The 21,978-nt window shown below is 45.1% G+C and overlaps 1 protein-coding gene across 4 annotated transcripts in view; it reads right to left on the reverse strand.

Moving 5' to 3' along the window:
• Window positions 1–7,473: 7,473 nt before the first annotated feature.
• The window catches only part of GRIA1 (glutamate ionotropic receptor AMPA type subunit 1), a gene marked incomplete at its 5' end in the record, with an annotated part of 316,249 nt that continues 301,744 nt past the window's right edge, over window positions 7,474–21,978 (reverse strand). For all 4 annotated transcript variants that reach the window (XM_082622054.1, XM_082622053.1, XM_082622051.1 and 1 more), the window contains 2 exons: window positions 7,474–7,761; window positions 15,337–15,471. In XM_082622054.1, the coding sequence (XP_082478180.1) occupies window positions 7,561–7,761; window positions 15,337–15,471 (336 nt within the window). In that variant the 3' untranslated portion in view covers window positions 7,474–7,560. The remainder of the gene's footprint in view (window positions 7,762–15,336; window positions 15,472–21,978) is intronic.

Here is a 21,978-nt window from a genome sequence, read left to right on the forward strand (position 1 = left end):
TTTTATTGGACTCTGTCATGAGGACAGATGGCTTCCTATGATTTGTTCCTGTGTTGTAGGAAGTACCGGAATTCTAGGTGGCTGAATTTCTCCTTCTGCCTCTGGGCCTCAGTTAGCTCAGGTATCGAACTGGGATGGTCATTCTGCCTCACAGGCTTCCTGCTGTGGAGATTGAGAGGTGTGGCGTGAAATGCCTACACTGTGCCTGGCATATAGTAGATGACTAAAATAATGTTTCTTGCTGAACTCAATACCTGATACCTGAGTGAATTTCTTTCCCAGCCCAGAAAACTTCAGTTCCCTATTTCAGGATGAATTAAGTAACAGCTCCCCATGTGCAGTCCAGCCTTCTCTTTGCTTGCCCTGGCTGTGTGGTACCAGCTGCATTAGGAACTTGCCCTTTCCCAAACAGGCCCTGCCTAATCCTGCCTTCATGCCCTGGCTTGTTCTGTTTCCCCTACTTTGAAGGTCTTCTCTTTTATCTATGGCTGTGTAAGGTCTACAGACACTCAAGGCAACACACACATGGCATCACCTCCTTCCCTGATTTCCCCAAAGAGCATTTCAGCTGTACGTCTCCCATTCCTCAAGTCATTCAACAAATGTTGATTGAGGGTCAGTTATGTACCAGGCATTGTGCTGAGACAGACAAGGTCCCTGGTCTTATGAATGCATCATCTAGATGGGAAGAGATAGACTTCAGAGTTCCCTTTCTAGAAGCTGGAAAAGCACTTTGCCTTTTTATCCATCTACCTTTGACCTCATGTTATACTTAATTGTGTTTATGAGTCTTATTTTTCCTTCCTGACTATCAACTCTCCAAGAGACAGGACTGTCTCTTATTTGCTTCTGTAGTCCCCATGACATCTGACATCTACCTGTGGACATGGGTGCTTGTTGCCTATGTTTGTTAGAAGCAAGAATGTATATTCTGGGATTAAAAATTAAGCTTCGGGGGAATAGATAAGGCTCACCTGTAGGTCCCTCAACTGGTTCTGGCTGTAGAGTCGCTTGTAAAAAGAAGCTGGCCAGAGTGTGAGCCACTTCTGCAGGCAGAGACCTCTGCTCTCTCCTCAGTCACAACTGTCAGCTCTGTCTAGATGCCTGAGGGACTCACCAGCCTTGACTTCTCGGCCCTGTCTAGATTTACACTGTGGGCTAATCTCTTCTGCCCTCAGCCTGTTTCCCTAAAAATCAGTTTCTTCCTTGTCTAAATTGTTGTAACTGTTCATCTTCTCTGATGGTTCACCTGACTTAGTATCCTTGACCTTTTTCTATTCCGGCTTGTCTCACCATGATCTATATCCCGACATGCTACTGAGATTCTATAATTACAGAAGACAGAGTTTCTCAACCTCAGCACTATTGACATTTTGGGCTGGATAGTTCTTTGTTGTGGGAGGCTTCCCTGTGTGTTGTTGGATGTTTAGCAGCATCCCTGGGCCTCTACCCACCAAATTCCAGTAGCAACATCTATCCCCAGTTATGGTAACCAAAAATATCTCCAGACATTGCCAGGTGTCCCAGGGGGCACGACATTGCATCTGGTTGAGAACCACTGACCTAAGGCTATACCCAGGGATCTTTGAGATCAGTTAGATTAATCCCCCTTCTCTCATTTCACAAACAAGGTCACTGAGGCCTAGAGCAGGGAAATGAGTTGCCCAAGATCGAACCACAGATTGGCAGTGATGGAGGCCATAGACTTTGTATCTTTTCTATATCTTAGTCCAGTGCTTTTCCTTAGCATGGTGAAATCTCCTTAAGAGACAGTCAAGTAAAGTGAAAAAGTAGTGACTTTGGAGAGAGACAAACTGGGATTAGAATGGAGATCAAGTCATTGGTTGGCTGCATGACCTTGGGTTCTGAACCACTCTGAGCTTCCATTTCCTCACATGCAAAGGAGGGGTGATAAATTCCCACCTCACAGAATTGTGTTGAGGACTAAATGAGATGTTTGTAAAGCTCTAAAATCTTACCTGGTATGCAGTTAATCTAAGTAAATGCTGGCTCCCTCCTCCCTTGTATGTAGTGCTATAAAAATGGCAAGCATACTGTTGAGGAGAAGTTAGAGTTGTTGCCAGCAGGACTCAGTGCCCATGGAAGATGAGGCTGAGAGGCAGTGCTTTCCAGTGGACAGTGTTAAAAATGCAGGTAGTGGGATTTGGTGTCTGTAATGGAAACAGCCAAGTAGTTTTCCAGTTTGGAAAATAACTGGCTGTGTTGAAAGCTGACTCATTTGACAGAGTGGTTTCCTCTCCCCCTCTTTCCTGAAGATGCTCCTCTGATGATTATATCTTATCTCTTAATATCCTGTGTCTCTTTCTTCCCCCAGCAGAATGTTATTATTACAAACATGCCTAAAGGGTAAAAAGGAGCATTTAGAGCCCAAGTTGAGGACTGTTTCCTAGCCTTCCCTTGTATCAGATGAATATAATGGTCTTTTCTCTCCTGGAGATTTGACTGCTATCAGGTAACCTGGGTTCTGGTATTAGTCTGGCTACAGACAGCCGTAATATGATGCTTTGAAATTTTCACAGTTTTCATGATGAGCATTTTTTTATCCCCAGGGTGGCCTGATTGTAGTGGTTCTCAATCCTGGCTGCACATTTTAATCACCTGAAAGTTCAAAACAAAACAACAAAGAAATGATGATGACAACCCTGTGTGCATGGTTGTGTATTTGGCGATGCATCTTGGGCATTGATGATTTTGTTTAAAGTTCCCTACGTGACTCCAGTGTGCAGTTAGGGTCAAGAGTCACTGCCTCTTTTGACACCAGATGTCCCATATCTTTGATAGGAAAATGAGGCTCAGGTAGTTAATTTTCTTGTCCTAGGGTGAAAAGACAGGAGGAGGAGAAGCCAGGTATTGTGAATCCTGATCTCATCTACTGGCCTTTCCACTTTCCACTCTAGTACATTACTTCTCTGCTCAGGGTGTGATCTGGAAACTTTAAGAAACAAAACTTGTTTGAAAATTACAAAGCACTATATTAGGGTTATTTGTCAGTGGCCAGACTCACACTAGAACCCCAGTTACCAGATGGCAGTCAAATCTCCGTGATCCCAAGGGAGAAAATGTTATTCTAGTCATCTGATAGGAGCAAAGAAAGTGGCTTCTTACTCAAGAACCTGTTTTCTTATCTGTAGTGTAGGATAGGAATGGACCTCCGTAGACATGCTTTCCTAGAGGGAACATTAGCATTTGGTAAGGAAGGAACTTGCCATCTTGTCTCTTCCATGAGGCCAAGTTGATTTTTGACACTATTTTAGTGATATTCATGCCCATTTGTGTAGGGCCTTGTTGACCCCCTCTTAGCGTGTATCAGAGTGTTACTCAGCAGATAACCTGAACAGGGCTGTAAAAGGTGCAAAGATAAAGTAAGGAACACTAGAGGCTATATATTTCAACTTCCACACCAGTGGCATCTCCTCAACCGGGGTTTGTTCTGACTCCAGGGGCAGCCTAATCCTACCATGGGGATACTTTAACTATTGGGAACTCCTTGTTTAGTCCCAGAACTGATCCTGGTCTTGTCCGCACAGAAAGCTAGCTCCACTTCCCGGAACAGCCATGAGGATCCTTCTCCAGGCTGACCCAGCTATTCTGCAGGGGATCTGCTTTTCAGTCCCCTTTCCAACCTGCTTGCTGCTCTTTAGCCTGGATCTATTTTAAAGGAGCCCAAAGTAACTCTTCCTCCTCTTCTTCTTTTGGGCTAATCCTGTCTGGATTAGTGATGGCTCATGCCCCAAGAGGATAGATTGGCTTTCCCAAAGGTGTGGCAGGTGTAGCTTGAGCCATTCCATTTTCAGTTGCTCTGGTATTACAGGAAGGCAGAGAACTGTTTGTATGTGATTTTCCTGTCCACCACATATCATAACCTGGTTAACAGGGAGATGAGGAATGTAAAGCCTTTGGATTCCAGGCAGAATCTCGGCTCTGTTACTTACAAGACTGTGAGGAGGTTGTGATATCTCTTTAAGTCTGAGATTCCTCATTTCTTAGCAGGCCACTGTCATGATATAGAAGATACGAAGTGTGCTTAACATAGTAAGTGCTCAATGCATGGTAACCCGTGCTCTCATAGCCATTATGATCATTATCCCAACTATTTGATGGTAAGGTGACAGAGATCAGTTTTCTCCATGTGGCAGCTGGTGCTAAGGGCTTCTTCATTCAGAAGCACCCTAGATGCTGGAGGTGACTGCAGGTGGGTCTGAACAGTGACCAGAGCTTCACACAAGTCTACTAGCTTCTTTCCCTTCCCCCAGCCCTTTTAAACCATGGCCGTCGCTGCCTGAAATGCCATTGTTATTTGAGACCTCTGACCCCTGCTAATGTGCAAAGTCCTCTGGGAAAGAAAGCACTTGAAGCCGTTCTTAATCACTGGTATTTAAGTGTCAACAAATGAGTGAAAGAATAGATTTCAGGCAGGAAGGAGGGGTCATGTGGTCTGAGGGCCAAGATTATCTATTTATAAGGCTGGTCTAGATTTGGTCTTGGTTGTGACCTGCACATCACAAATATACCTGGACTCCAACTTGGGGATGTCTGGAAGACATCCCCTGTGAGCCATCCAGTTCCCTAGGGGTACTGTGACCACTGCAAGTCGAACCTTGTTCCTTACGCAATTGGAACCATGGCCCTTGAAAACCAATACCATTCTGTCTTTTTGTTGCTGTTATCTTACTTGGATGAATAACTCACAATGATCTAGTTCATCTGAAATGACTTGTTTGAAGAGCTGTTTGTGAGTCAGGAGTATTGGTCACCATTAAAAATGCACTGAACTTAGGCTTAGCAATAAGAAAATAACAGTTTAGAGCTCTGGCTTCAGAAATGGCACAAAAATGGAATGGACAAATATGAAAAGTAGATAATGGATCCACAGTGATTTAATTCTTGGTGATATTTTCATTTTATGCAAATACCAAAAGAAAAAAAAACCTGGTTATTTGAAAGAAAAACAGGAACCAAGAAAAATATTTAGTGTTTGATCAAGCAAAAATCCTTTCACACATCTGCCAAGAGAGTTAAAACAAATAGAGATGTTAAATAAAAGGCCCAGGTACCAAAGAGCAAAATTTAATGAAAGCCAGAACTGTTAAGTATGGATTCCTGTTGAGAAAAATGTCAGTCTCTTTCAGAGTTTTCCCATTGCTCTATTTTTAAGAAAAGTGTAGTAAAAATACATAATACAAGTTAACTTTTTTCTTACTTTTGTTTTCCCCATCACCCCTCCATTGATGAAAAACATCTTCTGCTGGAGTCTTGGACCCCCACATAGCATAGACCCTCATTTCTAGCATTGGTGGTCTCTTCCTATCAGATCATGTTACTGGTGAGCTCACTGGCTGAAGAGGCATCTTAACAGGCCAAAGGCAAAAGGTCTTTGAAGCAAGTTGATGGTAGAGGGTTATTTCCAACTCCTCCAAAATGCAGACTCCCTAATGGTGGTTCATATCAGATTCTGCAGTGGTAGGTTAAGGGTTGGGAAAGATCTGGTGAGAGGTCAAGGGATGGGGAGGACACCAGCTGGCAGTAGCAAAAAGTGACAGTCCATCTTGAGGGTCCTGCTTCACGTACCGTGCCCACACTGACACGTGAGAGACTGGACAACAACACTTGAGTTGAAAGGGCAAAGAGTTTGATGGTTCTTTGCTATGGCTGATGAAAGGAGGATGGAAGAGACATAGAGATGGTGGGTGTCCACAGAGAGAATCCACAGATGAAGCCAGTCATGCTGCCTCCACTTGTAGGTAGGCTCCAAAACCTTTAGTTTGTCAATTGCTAATGATAACCCGTAGCAGAGAGACTGGATAGAAGTAGGGAGTAAGGGAACAAGCCGGAATATGGTTATCAATGAGAGCTGATGACACATGGCACGCACTGAATCATGCACCTAGGAGAGTGGCTGCTGGCGAGCTGGAAGCCAATTGCACCAAGAATGAGAATTGGGATCTCCAAGATAGCTACGTGCCTCGACCCGCCTCCCCAAGACCCCAACCAAAGTTGTAGTCAGCCTGGATTTCTCTCCATAAACCCGGTCACTTCTCCAATCTTGTTTTCATTGAGGTTATAGTCACAAACATGGGCCTGTTGATTCTGGTCATTGGAATACAACGTCCTCATTCTTTCTTAGCCAGGGGGAAGGTTGGCCTCCTTGGGTGAGAAGTTGGGGTCAGGAATCTTAAGGTCCCCCAGTGTTATTATTAATGTATTCCATCTCCCTATCCTCCTTCAAATCATTCAGCCTTGGGCATTTTACTTTCTAAAGATGACAGAAGGTCATCTGGCTACCTGCTAATACAACACTTTTATCTGGACATAAAAACTCAAGTTTTCTAGGTCACCAAAACTCTAAGTTTCATACTTGGCCCCTCAATCGTAGGACAGGGCACACCGTGGAAGGTTCTATTGCTTGTGGGCTTTGATGAAGCTTCCTCTTCCAAAGTTCTTCCATCAGCTTTCTTTTGCATTTAGCTTGTATAACATTCCGCCCCCCATCAGACATTCTGAAGAGAGAGTCTATTCTACGATGGGGTTCCTGCTCAGATGTCAAGCAAATGACAGGTGAGAATCAGGGGTGCCATCTCCCTGGATGTCAGCTCTTCTCAAGGCTCTACGTGGTGAAGGAGGCCAGTTGCCCTTCAGCCACCAGAGTGCCTTTAGGGCTTGAGCGTAGCAGAAGGACACAGTCCTCATGGCTGAGCTTGACTCTGTGAAGAAGCACACTGTTCCACCTAAGGCCTATGAGATGGCTGTTACACATTCCAAGAAGCTTTATCTGTGCCTCTGGCAATAACTTCACGAGTCCTCTTCTGACTGCACACCTGCCTTTACCTTCTCTGCCACCCTGGGTCTTGAGTTGCTTCACACCTGTTCTCAACTAAATCAGTGCCTAGGCAGTGCCCTGTGTGTGGGAGGCAACCCATTCCTGCAACAGCATCGGTCTCCACCCACGGCTTGGGTGGAGGGGAATCTGGAGAGCTCCCGTGATGAATTCGTTTGAAAATTGCTTTTTTCCTTTTGCTTGCTTGTCAGGTGGAACGAATCTTGAATCTCCAGTCTGAAAACTAAACTAAAAACTAAACTAAAGTGGGATGGGTAGGGAGTTGGGAGTAAGAAGGAAAAGGAAGGGGCCTAACAGAACCTGCAAACCATGGATATTAATAAGAAAAAATACATAGTGCACACACTAAGACACATGAATAACCGAATTCAAAGAAAACAGGACAGCTTCCTCATTAGTGTGCCAGTGACTCCATGTTCAGAGACACAGGCTCTATGTAACAGGGTTATTCTCCCCTTACTGCAGTACAGTGTTATTTGTCATCCTCACTTAGCAAACGGAAAAGGGTGAAAGAACATCAGAAAAGGAAAAGGGGCGGCAAAATGTTTTCTCAATTCTTCAGGAAAATCTGTTGAATCATCCTCCTTGTGGTCATGGTGGTTGGTGGCGGTGGCATTTCATTTTGTTGTTTTTGGCACTGAAGGGTTTGGGATGGAACTGGGGGAGCCTGGGCATACTCCCCAAGGGGTCTCCGTCTGCTCCAGTTACAATCCGGTGGCTCCCAAGGGTATCCCTGAACTGTGGCTCATGCAGGGGATTGATTGCATGGACTTGGGGAAGTCATGGCTGACCACCCGGCCGTTCTCTCCACTACCGCCACCGCTGGCTCCTGCCCCGCTGTTTCGGGGGAGTGTCGATGTCCGTATGGCTTCGTTGATGGATTGCTGTGGGATCAAACAGAAACCCTTTTCAGGAGGACCGGGGGTTCTTCCCCAGGTCCTTGGCAGTGATTGGCAAGGAGAATGAGTCAACACTGGAGTTAAAATGTCACCCCACTCTCCTCCCCATCCAACATTTTCCCAAATGTGTGATGCTAGTCTTGACTTCCCACGAACCCACAAAACTGTTTTGTGGCTCTGGACAAGTCTGATCCCCTCTCTGGACCTCACGTGCTCTTGGTTTATTAAGGTGTGCTGGATTGGGTGATCTCTAAGATTCTTTCCTGTTCTTATATTCTGTGATTTCTAAAGATACAACAGATCCATGTGGTATTGATGATAATAAACATAGCAACACGACCAAGTAGAAGACTCTAGAAATGGGGTTTAGGGATCTTGGGTTTTAGCCCTGGATCTGACATCAGCTACTTGTGTGACCTTGTGCTTGTTTCCTTATCTCTCTAGACCTTTTAAGTCTCCATGTTTGTCAAAATGTAATTATCTATGCACCTACTGATTTTATTAGCAAGAATGGTACTATACTGCATGAAAAATGAGTTGAAATGTTAACAAAAAATTGAGGGTGTATCACTGTTAGCTGAAAATTTAAAACTACCTCTGATTTACTTCTGGAAAAATGCTATCCTACCTCTAGCAGTATGTGTTAAGGGAATGTCGGACTTGTTTGAATAATACGGTCAGCATAATGTAATTGGAAAGAAGCATGTGCTAAAGAAAGTGAGAATGAATTCCAAAGATCAATATCTGCACGTCATCTGCTTCCCATCAGCACATGTAACCTGTACTTCTAAACCAACACATCAGATCAGTGCTACTGATTTGTGAAAACTTGTGACTTCTAGAATGTTGGAATTCTAGATGTGAAAAGAACTCCACTGATCACCCCAGGATCAGATGAGTTAGAGAGAATGCTCAAGACCACAATCTGTAATTAGAACCATATCCTATTAGACAAGAGGAAGTGTTCTGTTCCAAGATCCTTTGGAGAAAGAAGCTTCATGACATGAAATTTAAACCCTCTTCCTATCACTTCCAACTTCCTGCTGAAAGATACCTATAGAAATTTTGAGGTAGGGCTTAGTTTCTTGGTGGGCATCAACACAAAGGAGAATGAGTTGAGGGGTATATGAGTTGAGAGGTTTCTTTCTCTAAGATCAACCACCCATCCTTCAAGACTCAGTTTGTTCCTACCTCCTTGTAGTTGTCTTAGACTGCCCCAGCAAGTCCTGCCCCCCACCCCTGCCAGTACTCATGCATTATATATTCGCTTGCAATGATTCTGCTTCAAGTATGTAACTTCCATCTTCTTTAAGAGAACTGAATGTCTGGAGAAGGGCAAGGGCCATGTCTTCTCAATCCTTAGCTACCTGCCAGCGTGTCTAGCTTGTTGTTAGAGGCCCAATAGATATCCTTGAATTTGTCTAAGAAAAGCCAAACACACAGGGCCATTCTCAAAAAGTAGATGGCTTCCTCTTTTGCACATTGGCATGATTCTAGTGATCAGAGAAATCAGTCAACCTACTGTGGCCTCATGGATGTGAACAGGGCAGTTTTGACCCAGTTGTTACTCTTTCTGCTATACTATGCTGGGAGGATCCTCTTATTACTGGCAGTTCTGACAGTGTTTTAAAATACTCTTTCTTTTAAAAAATCCATGATTCAGACAGATCTGCCCCATATGATGCTCCACCCATATGGGTTCTGTCTCCTCTTCAGACTCCTGGATGTGATTTATTTACATTCTGCCTGGTTGTCCTTCACTGAAGAGGAAGTGTGACCTGGATAGCATTCTTCTAAGTCAAGGTCACATAAACACCACTGTGATGCTCTATGGGGGAAATGTGAAAAGAAAACATGAGGAATTCATGGTTACTTATTCTCACTTTTAAAATGTTGAAAAGAAAATAACTTTTTATTTTTGTGTGTGGGCAGTGTGGAACCTTCTATGGATTAGCTTGGAATGTCTATCTTCTGATTTTTGTTTGCCACACCCCTTTAATTAAAAAAAAAGTTTAAAGTTCATACAGATCACCCTGGGCTTTGTTTCTCAAAAGGTCTCACCTATTTCCGTAATATTCCATGGAAGTTGGTGGTACTTGACAAATTCACCTTAAAGGAGAAGGCTGGTGTCATAATCTATTGGTGCCTATCAAAATCTGAGATAATTTAGCCAGGCATGTAGCTAAAACCCTCCAAGTTCATATCATTCAGGATTGGTTTTCAAGGAAGGTGAAGGATTCTCAGAGGTCAGTGACTCCATACTGACATTGATGGTGGAGATTACCTGCTTTACTGGCTTTCTTTCTAATCTCAGGAGAAGGGAGGAATAGAGTCAAAACTTTGGAGTGGGAAGCACTGCTAAAAATGACTATTTCACTAGTTCTCAAACTTGGCCACATGTTGGTATCATCTGGGGAGTTCTGGGGAAAAAAAACCACTGATGCCTGAGACCTACCCCAGGGATGCTGACTTAATAGGTATGGTGTGTGGCCTGGACATCTGGAGTTTTATAAACTCCCCAGGTGATTTTAATACTCAAGCGAGGTGGAAACACACTGATGGAGGTGATTTCACTTTATAGAGAAACTGAGGACTTGTTACTGACTTGCTTCAAGTTACAGTTATCTGTGACCTAGGGTCAAAGTGGATGACCTCCTGACTGTGGGTCCTCCTCTCCCCTGTAGCTAACCAGTCGTAAGCTGATGTCATTTCTCCCCTTGCCTCTAGGAACTGAGGTTCTCTCCTGTCCATCCTTGACATACCAGCCATTCTTTAAGTTCATCCTTATAAGTTGTTTTTGAAACTGATACTCAGGGAGAAAAGGGTGAGCGAAAAGTCCAACCTCAAAGTCCCCCAAGTTGGTGCTTCAGAGACTCATTTCTCCAACAGTGATTACATCCTAGCTTCTCAGCTACTTGCTTTTCTAAGAAAAGTCTGCCCAGCCTCTGCCTGTCATAGAACAGCCTAATAAAAGCTCAGCCCTGGGTGATGACCTCATCCTAGCATGCGTGCTGAGAGCCAGAGGGACCTCCTGCTGTGGAGGATGCCCCCCTCCTCCGCCTGACCACATCACTCAGCTGTGCATTAATTGCAGGGAAGTGTGCAAAGCCTCAATGTGTGGTTTCGACACAGCCCGTGTCAGCACAGCCACTACAATTATGAAAAGTCAGCAGGCTCTCCTGGGGGTGGGAGCGGCTGGGGATTATTTCTCTGGGGGAGCAAGGTGGTGAATAATAAACACCCTGGTTGTCCTTGATATCAACTAAGGGCTCAGGTTCCTGTCTGTTTTCCTGGGCAGAGGGGAGGGACAGGGCATCTGAGACTTTATTCAATTTGGAGTATGTCTTGGGTTTTATATTTTTGTTACTGTATGACAGTTTCAATTATCCTGAAATGTTGTGGTCGCCTGAAGTCCCTCTCTGAGTCCCCAACTCTCCCATGCTCTCCTTTTCCCTCAGTCTTCCTGTGCCCAGTCTCCCTGGCTTTCCGCTCATTTCTGGGCAAGAGTTCTGGTCTTTGGCTCTGTGATACTTGTGCATCCTTTGGTAGCAATTGTCTTCCCCTGGTTAATTCTTTTCCTGTTTCAAGTCTGTTAAACATCATTTTCTCAGGGAAGCCTGTCTGTCCTGCCCCAGACTCCATTCCCTGATCAGGACTTGAGAGCATGGACCTTTTTCTTCAAACACTCATTGAACGTATACGTATTTGCTTGTTTCTGTCTTCCAATTAAATTCTCAGCTTCCTGAAATCAGAAGTTGTGCCTGGTTTGTTCCTGCCTGTATCCCCAGTGCTGAGCAATGCCTAGCAGGCAGTGGTGCTCCATATGTCTCTGTGGAAGGACTGCCTGCAGGGTGCCTTCCCACCATCCCTGTGACACTTGTTCTGTGTCCTGCTCATGTGACATCAAAGGGGAAAGGGTCTCAATAATGCACAAGCAAAGGATCACATCCCACGGATGGCCTCAACAGCTAGATCAGGCAAACCTAAGGATAAGGGCTGCATCTTATTTGTCTCTGCACTGTGGGTGGGGTTTTGATGGGAGGTAGTAGGTGATAAAAATTATCTGTTGCCATGTGATTGGGGAGGAGAGAGAAATTTACGAGAAGTAGCTTGGCTGGTACCAAGAGCCCAGGCTTTGCAGGGGCCGTGCTGGAGGTCTAATTCCTATTCGTCCAGCTCCGAGCTTATGTGACCTTGTTGGAAAAACTACTTAGCTTCTCAGAACCCGTATTTCTTCATCTGTTGAATTGCAAGAACAGGGTTAATGAAAATGTATATAAAGTGCTTTGAACATGGAAGTTACTGAAGAGATATCTTTCCTTTATTCCTTCCTTTCTTCTCTCTCCTTCCTTCCCTTCTTTCTCTTTTCCACCCCCTCTTCCTCTTTCTTCTCTTTTTCATGCAGAGTGGGGAAGGGCTCCTTATACACTCTTGAGAAGTAGGAGGCTGATCATGAGCTAGGTTTAGGGGCTCCAGGTCTTAAGAGTTGGCCACATACTGTGACTAAGGAAAGAAACAAGAGGGAAGGTTCTTGCCAAAGGCCCTGGACACTGTCATTGTGGTCCACTGTGTGAGGCTGGAGGCTGCACTTCTGGAAAGGGTTAATCTGCCTTTGGAGAAGGCAAAGTACAGAATGATAAAGAGAACTGCAAACCTGGGAAGTCTGAGAGGCAAGCAGAATGTGTTCACTTGTCTCCTTTGGATAAGAGAGAAGTTGATGGAGCTTTGAAAACTAAGGGTTCGGTTAACTAATAAGGACTGTAGAGGCATCTTTTCTGCAGGTGGAAGATTAATGATTCTATTAGGAGCCTCGGTGAGTTGGACAGAAGTTATGCCAACTAATGGAATTAACTATAGAAGATTGTGATGAAAGACCTTGCATTAATGATTCCAAGAGATCCCTGATGTTGGCTCCTGAGAAATTCGATATTTTCTTTGGAAAGGGAAGGGTGAGAATGTCTCCCAGAAGTTATGACATGATTCAGTGGCCTCTTATAAGAATTCTTGTCTTTACCTGAATGTTGTGACTTCAGCAGTGAAGGTCAACATTGTACAGGTTTAAGAGGATCTTAGTCATTAGCCACCCTGGTACCACCACCTGGCACTGACTATGATTAGTGGGACATGGTCATCCCATAGTAAGGGCCGGGAGTCCAGCTTTCCTGCTTGGGGATGCCTGGTCTCATCAGATCTTGGGAGTACAAACAGATGGGAACAAAAGCACTTTGGATGGTATTGTGTGTGCTTCCAGGCTGGGCGGTTTTGATGGTTGTGTTTGCTTAACCTAACAGCAGCTCCTTCCAATGCCTCACTTCATCCTCCAAGAGATTTTCTCTAGATACAATTCCACGTTAATTTTTACTAATACTTACCCTATGTATTTGGGATGTCCAAAGAGAAATCAGACACACCTTCTTACCTTAAGGAACTGACAATCTCTGTAGCTTAAAAAAGCCTAGGACATATAAGTAGGGGCTATAAAAGGGAAGTCTTAAGGAGGCTGTAGCTGGCCACTAATAATAATATATTATTATAAATTCTAGTTATTATTATTTATTGAGGGCTTACTATGACCCAAGCATTTTGCAGAGCCCTTTGTATCAATTTTTTCATACAATCCACAACAGTTTTATGAGGTCTGTACTACCACTAGCTCCATTTTATAGAAAAGGAGGATCAGAGAGCTATTGAAACTTGCACAAGATGACACAGTTAACATGAGGAACAGGCAAGATTTGTGGTCAGACATTCAGTCGCCAGAGCCTTGCTTTAGACCCTACACTGCAGTATGTTCTAGGGGAGTTCCTACGATGTGTACCGGGCCAGTCCTGCGACACTGGTTTGTGTCATGGCCCATGGGGAAGGTTTTGGAGGGTTGTAAAAGTTGTGCTCACCCAGTTCGTCTCCTGTTCCCCTCGCTGCCTCTGGAGTAAACTTTCCTCACTTCGGAGGGTAAGATAGGAGAGTCTTGAGGCTTATGTTTTGGATGGAGTAGGCAAAGAAAGCTTTTTAGGTTCTAGGAGACTTTGTTGTGTCCAGCCAGGCTCCTTGGAGGTCTACACTGCGTTTAGGATCTAAGGCCCATGCTTTTGCTGTGCTTTGTCCTTTCTGAGAGGACCTGGATTTGAATGACTTGGTCAAGGGTAGGATGGAAGTGCTCCTAGGTTCCCTGGCTGAATACCATCACCTTATCATCCCTTAATTATTCCTTGTTATTATATCTTGGGAAGTTGCCTTTTAAATGGGTCCTATGGGACAGAAGACAGGGAGAACGATTGACCTGCATAAAGGCGCATGGGTGGAAAGCCTGAGATTCTAGGAGAGCAAATCCTATCGATGAATCCTCTTAGTCTAGCCAAGTCAAGGTAACAGCCTAGGGTTCATTGCTCAGAATGACTGTGCTTCTTTCCACTTCTGTTGGTTGGAATCCCACTGTCCTTCCTCTTAATTTCTGGTTCTTCCTAGAAGCCTCCTCTATTTCCTCCCTCCCGTATATCCCTATAGGCCTTCGTCTCTATGTCACAGTTTGGTTCCCTGGGTAGTTTTCCTGTGTCACTCTTTGTTAAAAATGCCGAAGGTTACAGATTGTGTCTTAGTGCTGTCTTCCTCCTCATGATGTCTTGCTTATGGTGTTGCTCACATGAAGAACACTTCCTTCCAAAAATATTTTCTTACTGAAACTAAATGATGCCATGTGAGGGGCCTTCAAGGTCATTTAATCCAAACTCCCTTTGGATACTTGAATCTATAGCCTTGTCAAGAATTATTCAGCCTCTATGTGTATACCTCCAGTGATGAGCTGTTTGCTGCTTATTGGGATAATCCATCCCATTTTGGGGTAGGTAGCTCTGAAAGAAAAGTAGATCTCACTTACTGTGTTCATATCTGTTCTCCATAGCTTTTAGTCCTTAGTTCTTGTTGTATACTTTGGGACGCCACGGAACTAATATGTTTTCTTTCCCCCCTGAATAATCTTCATGTTTTTACAGACAGCTCTCATATCTTCCATAATTCTTCTCTTTTCCAGTTAGTTGCCTTCAGGTCTATTTGATGTAGTTTTGGGTCATCTAATTAATGTGCTTACCATTCTGGGGGCATGATCCTCTTTGCCAAAGTCCATCTTACCATATGGTGGCTAAGAAAAGACCTCCCTCACCGAGCATGGCAAGATCATCCACCTTGTAGAGGGAGGATACTAACCCGCCCCCACCCCACCCCATCTTGGGAGCTACACTTCAGTTAACGTGACCTCAGGGAGAATCTGCCTTTGTAGCAATCACTCTTGCCTCACACTATCTTGAATGCCCACTTAACTGCTAACTTTTCATCTCAGCCCCCCATCTCTGGCTCATGCATTTGTTTTCTCAGGCCTTGTGTTTACCCTGACACACGCCATCTTCTTTCTTCTCTCACCGCTGTGTCTTTCCCTGTCACCTTCCTCAAAACAGCTTCCTGTCATCCCACGCCTCGGGTTGACCTCAACCTCCCGCCACTCCCCCCCCTTTCTAGTAAAAGGACTCCCAGAAAACCCAGCTGTATCACAGAACAAGTTAGGAAAAAGGCCTGGGAAGACGATGCCACCTTCATCCGCTTGGATTCGCTACGCGATTTGTAGCAGAACTCGATTAAGGCAACCAGCATGGCTAGTCCAAGTCCTCCGATCAGGATGTAGAACACGCCGGCCACATTGCTGAGGCTCAGAGCGCTTGTCTTGTCCTAGGAAGAGGAGGGGGTGGGGGGAGAGTCAAGTGAGCCAAGGGGCTAGAGACCATCCAAGAAACAGCATTTTAACACACATACACTCAACCCCATCACCCTCTTTAACATTCACAATAGTTGGAAAGGCTTTGTATTTATTGACAGCGTGTTAAACATTTCCCAGGAAAAAATGTATGCATGTGCGAGCATATGTGTGTATAACAATTTTTCGAGCATCCCTGTTTACATTTAATGTATAGTTAGATTTCCCCTCCTCCCCAATGCACGTTTGAGGGTGGGAGATGACACAAGAAGTCAGGGCAGCTTCTACCAAGATCTGCACGCTTGCGCTTACTCCATTCTTTCAGGAAACTGTGTCCCTTCCTTTTCAGCTCAGTTCCTGCCCCACAACCCCATGGCTGCTCAGCAACGCATTGGCCTTGCTTATTGTTTATGCCTGTGAGTGTTTTTCTGCGAGTTGGTACTTAAAATGAACTTTCTCCTAGATGTGCATTTGAATTCAATTTAATAAGACAGTTATTTTATGTATAATAAAGATCAACAAATGTATACCTTTAACTTACTGTGCTGAGTCCCAATTGAGGGAGAAGGAAAACTGAGGGGCTTGTAATAGAAAAAAGGCACTGAGATAGAAAAATGGCTCTATTAAATCCTAATAATTATGCTTAATTGGAGTCATTTTTCTCGTGGAGTTGCTTGCTGAAAAACACTGTAGGCAGACTCAGGTAGCTGAATTTAGAAAGCTCTGTTGCCTGGGCTAAAAGATCTTGCACTGGTTCTGGATGAACAGGATCGTGGAACAGGGTACTTAATTCCTAGGGTCATGGGGACAAGCGTCCATGTTCAGTAGGAGGTGGACAGAGCTCATTTCGTGGAGCCTGAGAAAGGTCATCAGTTAGTGAGACAATCCCTGAGTTCTGTCACCTCTAGTGGGGTTCAAAAGTGGGGGACTGAGGGACAACATCTCCCCAGGTGGTGAGAACAACCAAACAAAACTGCTGGTCATGGGAGAAGGTAATGGCTTGGGGAGAGGGGGATCAATCAAACTCTTGACACAGGCAAGAGAACCTCTTTAAATCTTAGAAGCATACTCATCCCCAGATGTCACAGTGGCTCGAACACCTTTGTTTATACTGTTTGCTCAGGTACAAATTTCTCATCAAATTAAAATGAAATGCACGCCTCAGCTGGCACAGGCACATGGCATGGTTGGTAGGTTGGTTGGTGGCACTGGGTGGGATAAAGCTTTTACATCTCTCCATGTGTTCTTTTTCAGGTGTGGTTGTAGGCGAGCCACGCAAAAGGTGAAATGTCATGTCCTAGGGACTCCTCTGACATCTGCCTTTTGGAATCTGGGCGTGGGGAAAGGGGTCAGTAATTGACCAAGTCAGTGGCCTCTGCCCTAGTTCTACTCGGTGCATTGTACAGGATTCAGCAGGGCTGAGCTTGGGGACTGCAGCTGGCAAATAGCAGCATCCCTTCCCTCCCCAGAAGCAGCCTGGGCCAGCAGAGCTGTAGGATTATCTAAAGCATACCCCTCTGGTGGCTTCCTGCATTGCTAAAGCAGATGGTTCTTGAATATGGGTTACACTTGGCAAGGCATAGTCTGGCTTTGGAAGCAGTGGAAAGGATTATTCAAAGGGGTAGAATTTCTCCTCCTCTGGTATCACGGCCTGATAAAGAAAATGTGCAAAAATGAGTTGGGTGCTTGGTTCAAGAGTTGGCTGAACAAATAAATTCCCACTTGGCCTGATTTTTCCGAATGCTCAAAATGTCTCCCTCTTTGTTGTTTGGGAGTTCTGTAATTTCTGCTGGAAAGTAAGTCTTTAGAGTTCTTGGAGGACTTACGGTTTATAGAAGTTCCTATAAAACTCTTCTGTGTGGTGGGGAGGCATGTTAATATCTTATCAGCTCACACCTTAGAAAGGAGTGGTTGACAGTGAAGCTCAGAGAGAATGGATGGGGAGCAGGCCTGGGGGAAGGTGGTAGACAAGAAGGCCGGGAGGAAAGGATTGAGTCCCGCTGACTTCACCAGCTGATCAGCCTTTCAGTAGCTGAAGTGCATCTTGCCTCCTGGTCACCAAAGTGGTTTCTATTTCCTTCCTCATGGTCTTTTCAAGTTCACTTTGGTTGTGGATTGTCTTCAAGGATAAGGGAGTGGTGGGCATCTTTTTCTTTTTGTTACTGTCTTCAAAAAACCTGAAGAGGCCATCTGCCTCCCTGAATGTAAAATGTGGAATGTCCATTTCTAATGTACCTTGGAAGGAAGTATGGTCAGATCTTCATAGGGAAGTGGGAGTAGGAGGCATATTCTGTGTATCTGCAGAAGGAGGAAGGTCCAATGACTGAGAATTTGATTATGTCTGGAGGTGGAGAGCATCCCTCACTAATGAAGGAGGTCTCTCTGGTCCATGGGGATGGCAGTGTATGTTGGTGAGGGGACATATGCCACACAAAGAGGGCAGCCAGATGGTATGGACACTGCCACCTCTTGCGGGACACAGTGCTACTGATCCTTCTTTATGTTCACACAATCCTGGGAAGACCTCTAGAATCAGGGGAGCACCTGGGCCCTATCACCACCAGTGTCAGAAAGCAAACGTAGATGAAGCCCTACTGTCTAAATTTGGCATAATTTGATAGGATGTAGAATGAAGGGCTGATCTTGGTGTCTTCTTAGCCCACATAGTTGAGTTTGCATTTAGGCAAGGTTTCTAATTTCCCTTATGTGCGCCGTTGGCTTTTTTTTTTTTTTAACATCTTTATTGGAGTATAATTGCTTTACAGTGTTGTGTTAGCTTCTGCTATATAACAAAGTGAATCAGCTATACATATACATATATCCCCATATTCCCTCCCTCTTGCGTCTCCCTCCCACCCTCCTGGAGGCCCAAGACCATAGCCTTCCATTGAGCTGCCATTAATGACTCTCTTCGACTACCTCTGTTGGAATACGATGGGTATCCTGGGGCAGGAACAAAAATTCCTTTTATTTAAGGACCAGAGCTCTGATTCCTCTGTATCCATGTAAGAGGGGACTTTCTGACACATTTGTGTACAGACAGCCATGTTCATGTTTCATGAGGAAGCTACATGCTTCCCAGCTTTGACCAGGGAGGCGAAAGACAGAATCCTAGTCTCCTGAGCATCCTCTGGAAGACCCCATTCTCTTCCCCTCCCTTAGCAGCTGCACTCCCCAGAGCCAGGCAGCTTGTTGGTGGGTGTGAAAAACTCAAAACTTATCTTCTGCCAGGAGCAGGGAGAGTGACAGTACTGAGAAGAATGACAGGTGAAAAGAAAAATAAAAATCCCATCTTTCAGAATTGTTGGGCTTGTTGTTATGGTGACGAGGCCCCTCCCTTCATCTGTTCCCCTTAACCTATTGTCTTGTTTTGTCACCTTCCCCATGTGCAAGAGAGATTTTTTTTCTTTTTCATATTTTTCCTTGCTCTTCCCACATAATGGGGGACTGTCCCAGACTCCCTCTGTGTTTCTGAGCCAACATCCCTTCCAAGAATGCAGAGATGGCTTAAATCTTCATGGGCAGGGTTGAGCTAGGTCTGAGGCAGAGAGACTTGATGCTTTTTAATGGCATAAGTAGAAAGTTCTAAGGAGAAGCCAAGGTCTTTGGCTATAAGACCAGCCCCTCCTATGGAGACTGGTGCTGCCCATCACGTGAGGTCTACTAAATCTGGACCAAGCTTCAAATGCTTCCGTTCCTTCTTTTCTTCCTGGTGTGAGAGTTTGAACCCCCAAGAAGTAAAGGCTTCAGCTTCTGTTTTCCTCTGCCTTCCACAGATTTCCTGATGTGTGTACGGCTGAAGTTTTAGGGGCTCTTGCAATCCATCCCATGCTGAATCTGTAACCTGACTTTGTCTTTCAAGGCCATGAGAATAGTCCAACCCTTCTTCTACCTATTAGCCTTTCTGCTCCAGTAGGCTTTCTCTTGTGCTTTTCCAAACCTTATAGTTTTGGCCTAGGTGCCATTTTCCTGAGTGGTTGGTTATTTCCTGGGAGTGGAGACTCAGTGGTTGGCCAGGCTCACTCACAAGCGAGAACCAAAGTGGAGGAGTTATAGGAAGGTGGATTGAATTAAAGGAAGACCTTTCAAATCAATAGAGCTGTCCAAAGGTGGAATGCCCTGCTATGGAGAGTGGTGAGTTCCTCAAACATGGATGCATTCAGGAAGTAGCTGACGAGTTCATCTAAAGGATTCAAGCACTGGACAGAGAGTTAGACCAAGTGACGTTTTTTTTTTTTGTGGTACGCGGGCCTCTCACTGTTGTGGCCTCTCCTGTTGCAGAGCACAGGCTGCGGACGCGCAGGCTCAGTGGCCATGGCTCACGGGCCCAGCCGCTCTGCGGCATGTGGGATCTTCCCGGACCAGGGCACGAACCCGTGTCCCCTGCATCGGCAGGTGGACTCTCAACCACTGCGCCACCAGGGAAGCCCAGACCAAGTGACTTTTGACAGTCCTCCCAACCCCCAGAGATGCGAGGCAGCTAAGGAGTTCCTAGAGGGCCTGGGATCATGTCTTTTATAAGTTCTCCCTAGAGACTAACCTCTTTAGGGGATGCAAAAAAAGAACTCATGTTAATTGGCAGCTTCTGCTGTTCCATTTCCAATCTAGGCCAGTTCCCCAGCCTGCATAATTTCCCCAAGAGCAACACAGGATGAGAATTGGCCCATTGTACTAATAATTGGCAAGGCAAGTTCTGCGAAAGTGAGGGCCGTGGGGGCAGCTCTTCTTAGCAGCGTGGGCTCAGGGACCGGCTGCTGTACAGTGCACCGCAGAACCTCCTGACTCGAAACCAAACTGCAGCAGAGAACTCAAGGAGTCCATGTGGGTTGTGGAAGGGAACCCAACTGCTAGCTCAGGCCTCTTCCAGAGTGAGAGGAATTTTCCAAAACAGAGGCACCAGTCTGAGGGTCAAGTGGTCGTCCGCACGGGGGGCCTTTCACTGTGAACTATCTGCCTGGACTATGCATTGGAGAGCTGGAGTCTTGTGTGTCAGAGGAAACTAGCGGAGCTTCTGGCTCATGACCCCAGAGACAGTGTTTGAAAGGAAAAATCTTTGTTTCTGTCTAGTTCCTCCTCCTGGGGCAGTGATGGGAGATTTAGGATGTGTGGCTTAGGGACACTGGGCAGGGCCTAGGGTGTTGCAACATTTAGTCTCTGATCTGGGTCACTGCTGTATGTTGGATGTGTCATCTTGGAGCACACATAACTCCCAGGAGATGGATCCTGAAGTCACCGGTTCTCTCTAGGCCATTGCCTGGCTGCCTTACAGAGACTGGGAGCCCTGACCCTATGCAGGATGTTTGGCTGGAGCCAAAAGTCTCCATGGTTTTGGGGAGATGGACTGCCTTCTGCATCTCTTTGTCTCAAGGATTTTCCTCCCATCCTTGTCGCTCTGACATTGCCTCTTGGGGGTGTCTTTAGTGCAGGAGTCTGCAGCGGGTGGGTGGGGGAGGGAGTAGAACAGAGCATCCCTGTATGATTCCAGGTCTTTCCAGGTGGTTAGTGCTCTTTACCTGTGACAGGGGCAGGGAGAGGGGTTTGTACACACTGCAAGGACATAGTTGGCAGCTTTCATTCTTTAGCTTTCCAGGCCTTGCTGAGGCCTTGCTGAGGGTGGGGGTGGGAAGATGAGTACATCCAGAGGGGATGGACTTCTCTGTTGGTGGTGAGGCCATGTGTCATAGTGAAAAGAGGTGGGGCTGGGATGCAGGAAATCTAAGCTGAGTTCTTGCCCAGGTTTGTTACTGAGTCGCTGGGCAATCTTGGTGTGGGGGTGGGGTGGGTCACTAGGTGGGTGTTGCCCACCTCTGGATAGCGTGGGAGATGGCATTAGATGATACATGGAACTAAATGACCCTGACCACAAAGTGAAGACGTTATTCACTTTTCAGTTCTGTTTGAATCCTTCTGATTAAGCCAGTGAGAAAGTCTCAGTTTGTTGCTGGTCTGTCTTTGACACCTTTTATTATTTGCTCCTTTCCATTTTCAAGAGAGATCAGGCCTCAGTTGCAACAATAATTATGATTTGAATTTTTTTGTTGTCATTGTATTTATTTTTGTGAATGCCTTCTATTTTTTTTCAAGAAATACTGATTTTCTATTTATGATAGTAGTGCTGCCACTTTTTATATGAATGAAATTAAAGTAATAACAAAAGTAATAGATTTAAAGAAACACATGGAGCAACTAATAACACAGGTGGTATGTGAAAGCTTGAAGTTTTGGCAAGGTGGAACTAAATCCTCTCCAGTCTCTCTTGCAGCTCTAAAGCCTGTGATCTGTGATAGAGGCAATGCATTTGGGTCCTAAGACTGTCTTCCTTAAACTTATCATGAAGTAACACTTGTACCTGAATGGAAAGCCCCACTTGGGGGCCAATGGCCTTTGAATCTAAAAATCAAGTGGCATCCTCAGTTTCAGTGCAAGAAATGATGTCAGAAGCTTGATGCCTGACTTGCTAAATTTTTTTTTTTTTTTTTAAA

Source organism: Mesoplodon mirus (genome assembly GCF_964341445.2).
Source record: "Mesoplodon mirus genome assembly, chromosome: 5".
NCBI classification, from domain to species: Eukaryota; Metazoa; Chordata; class Mammalia; order Artiodactyla; family Ziphiidae; genus Mesoplodon; species Mesoplodon mirus.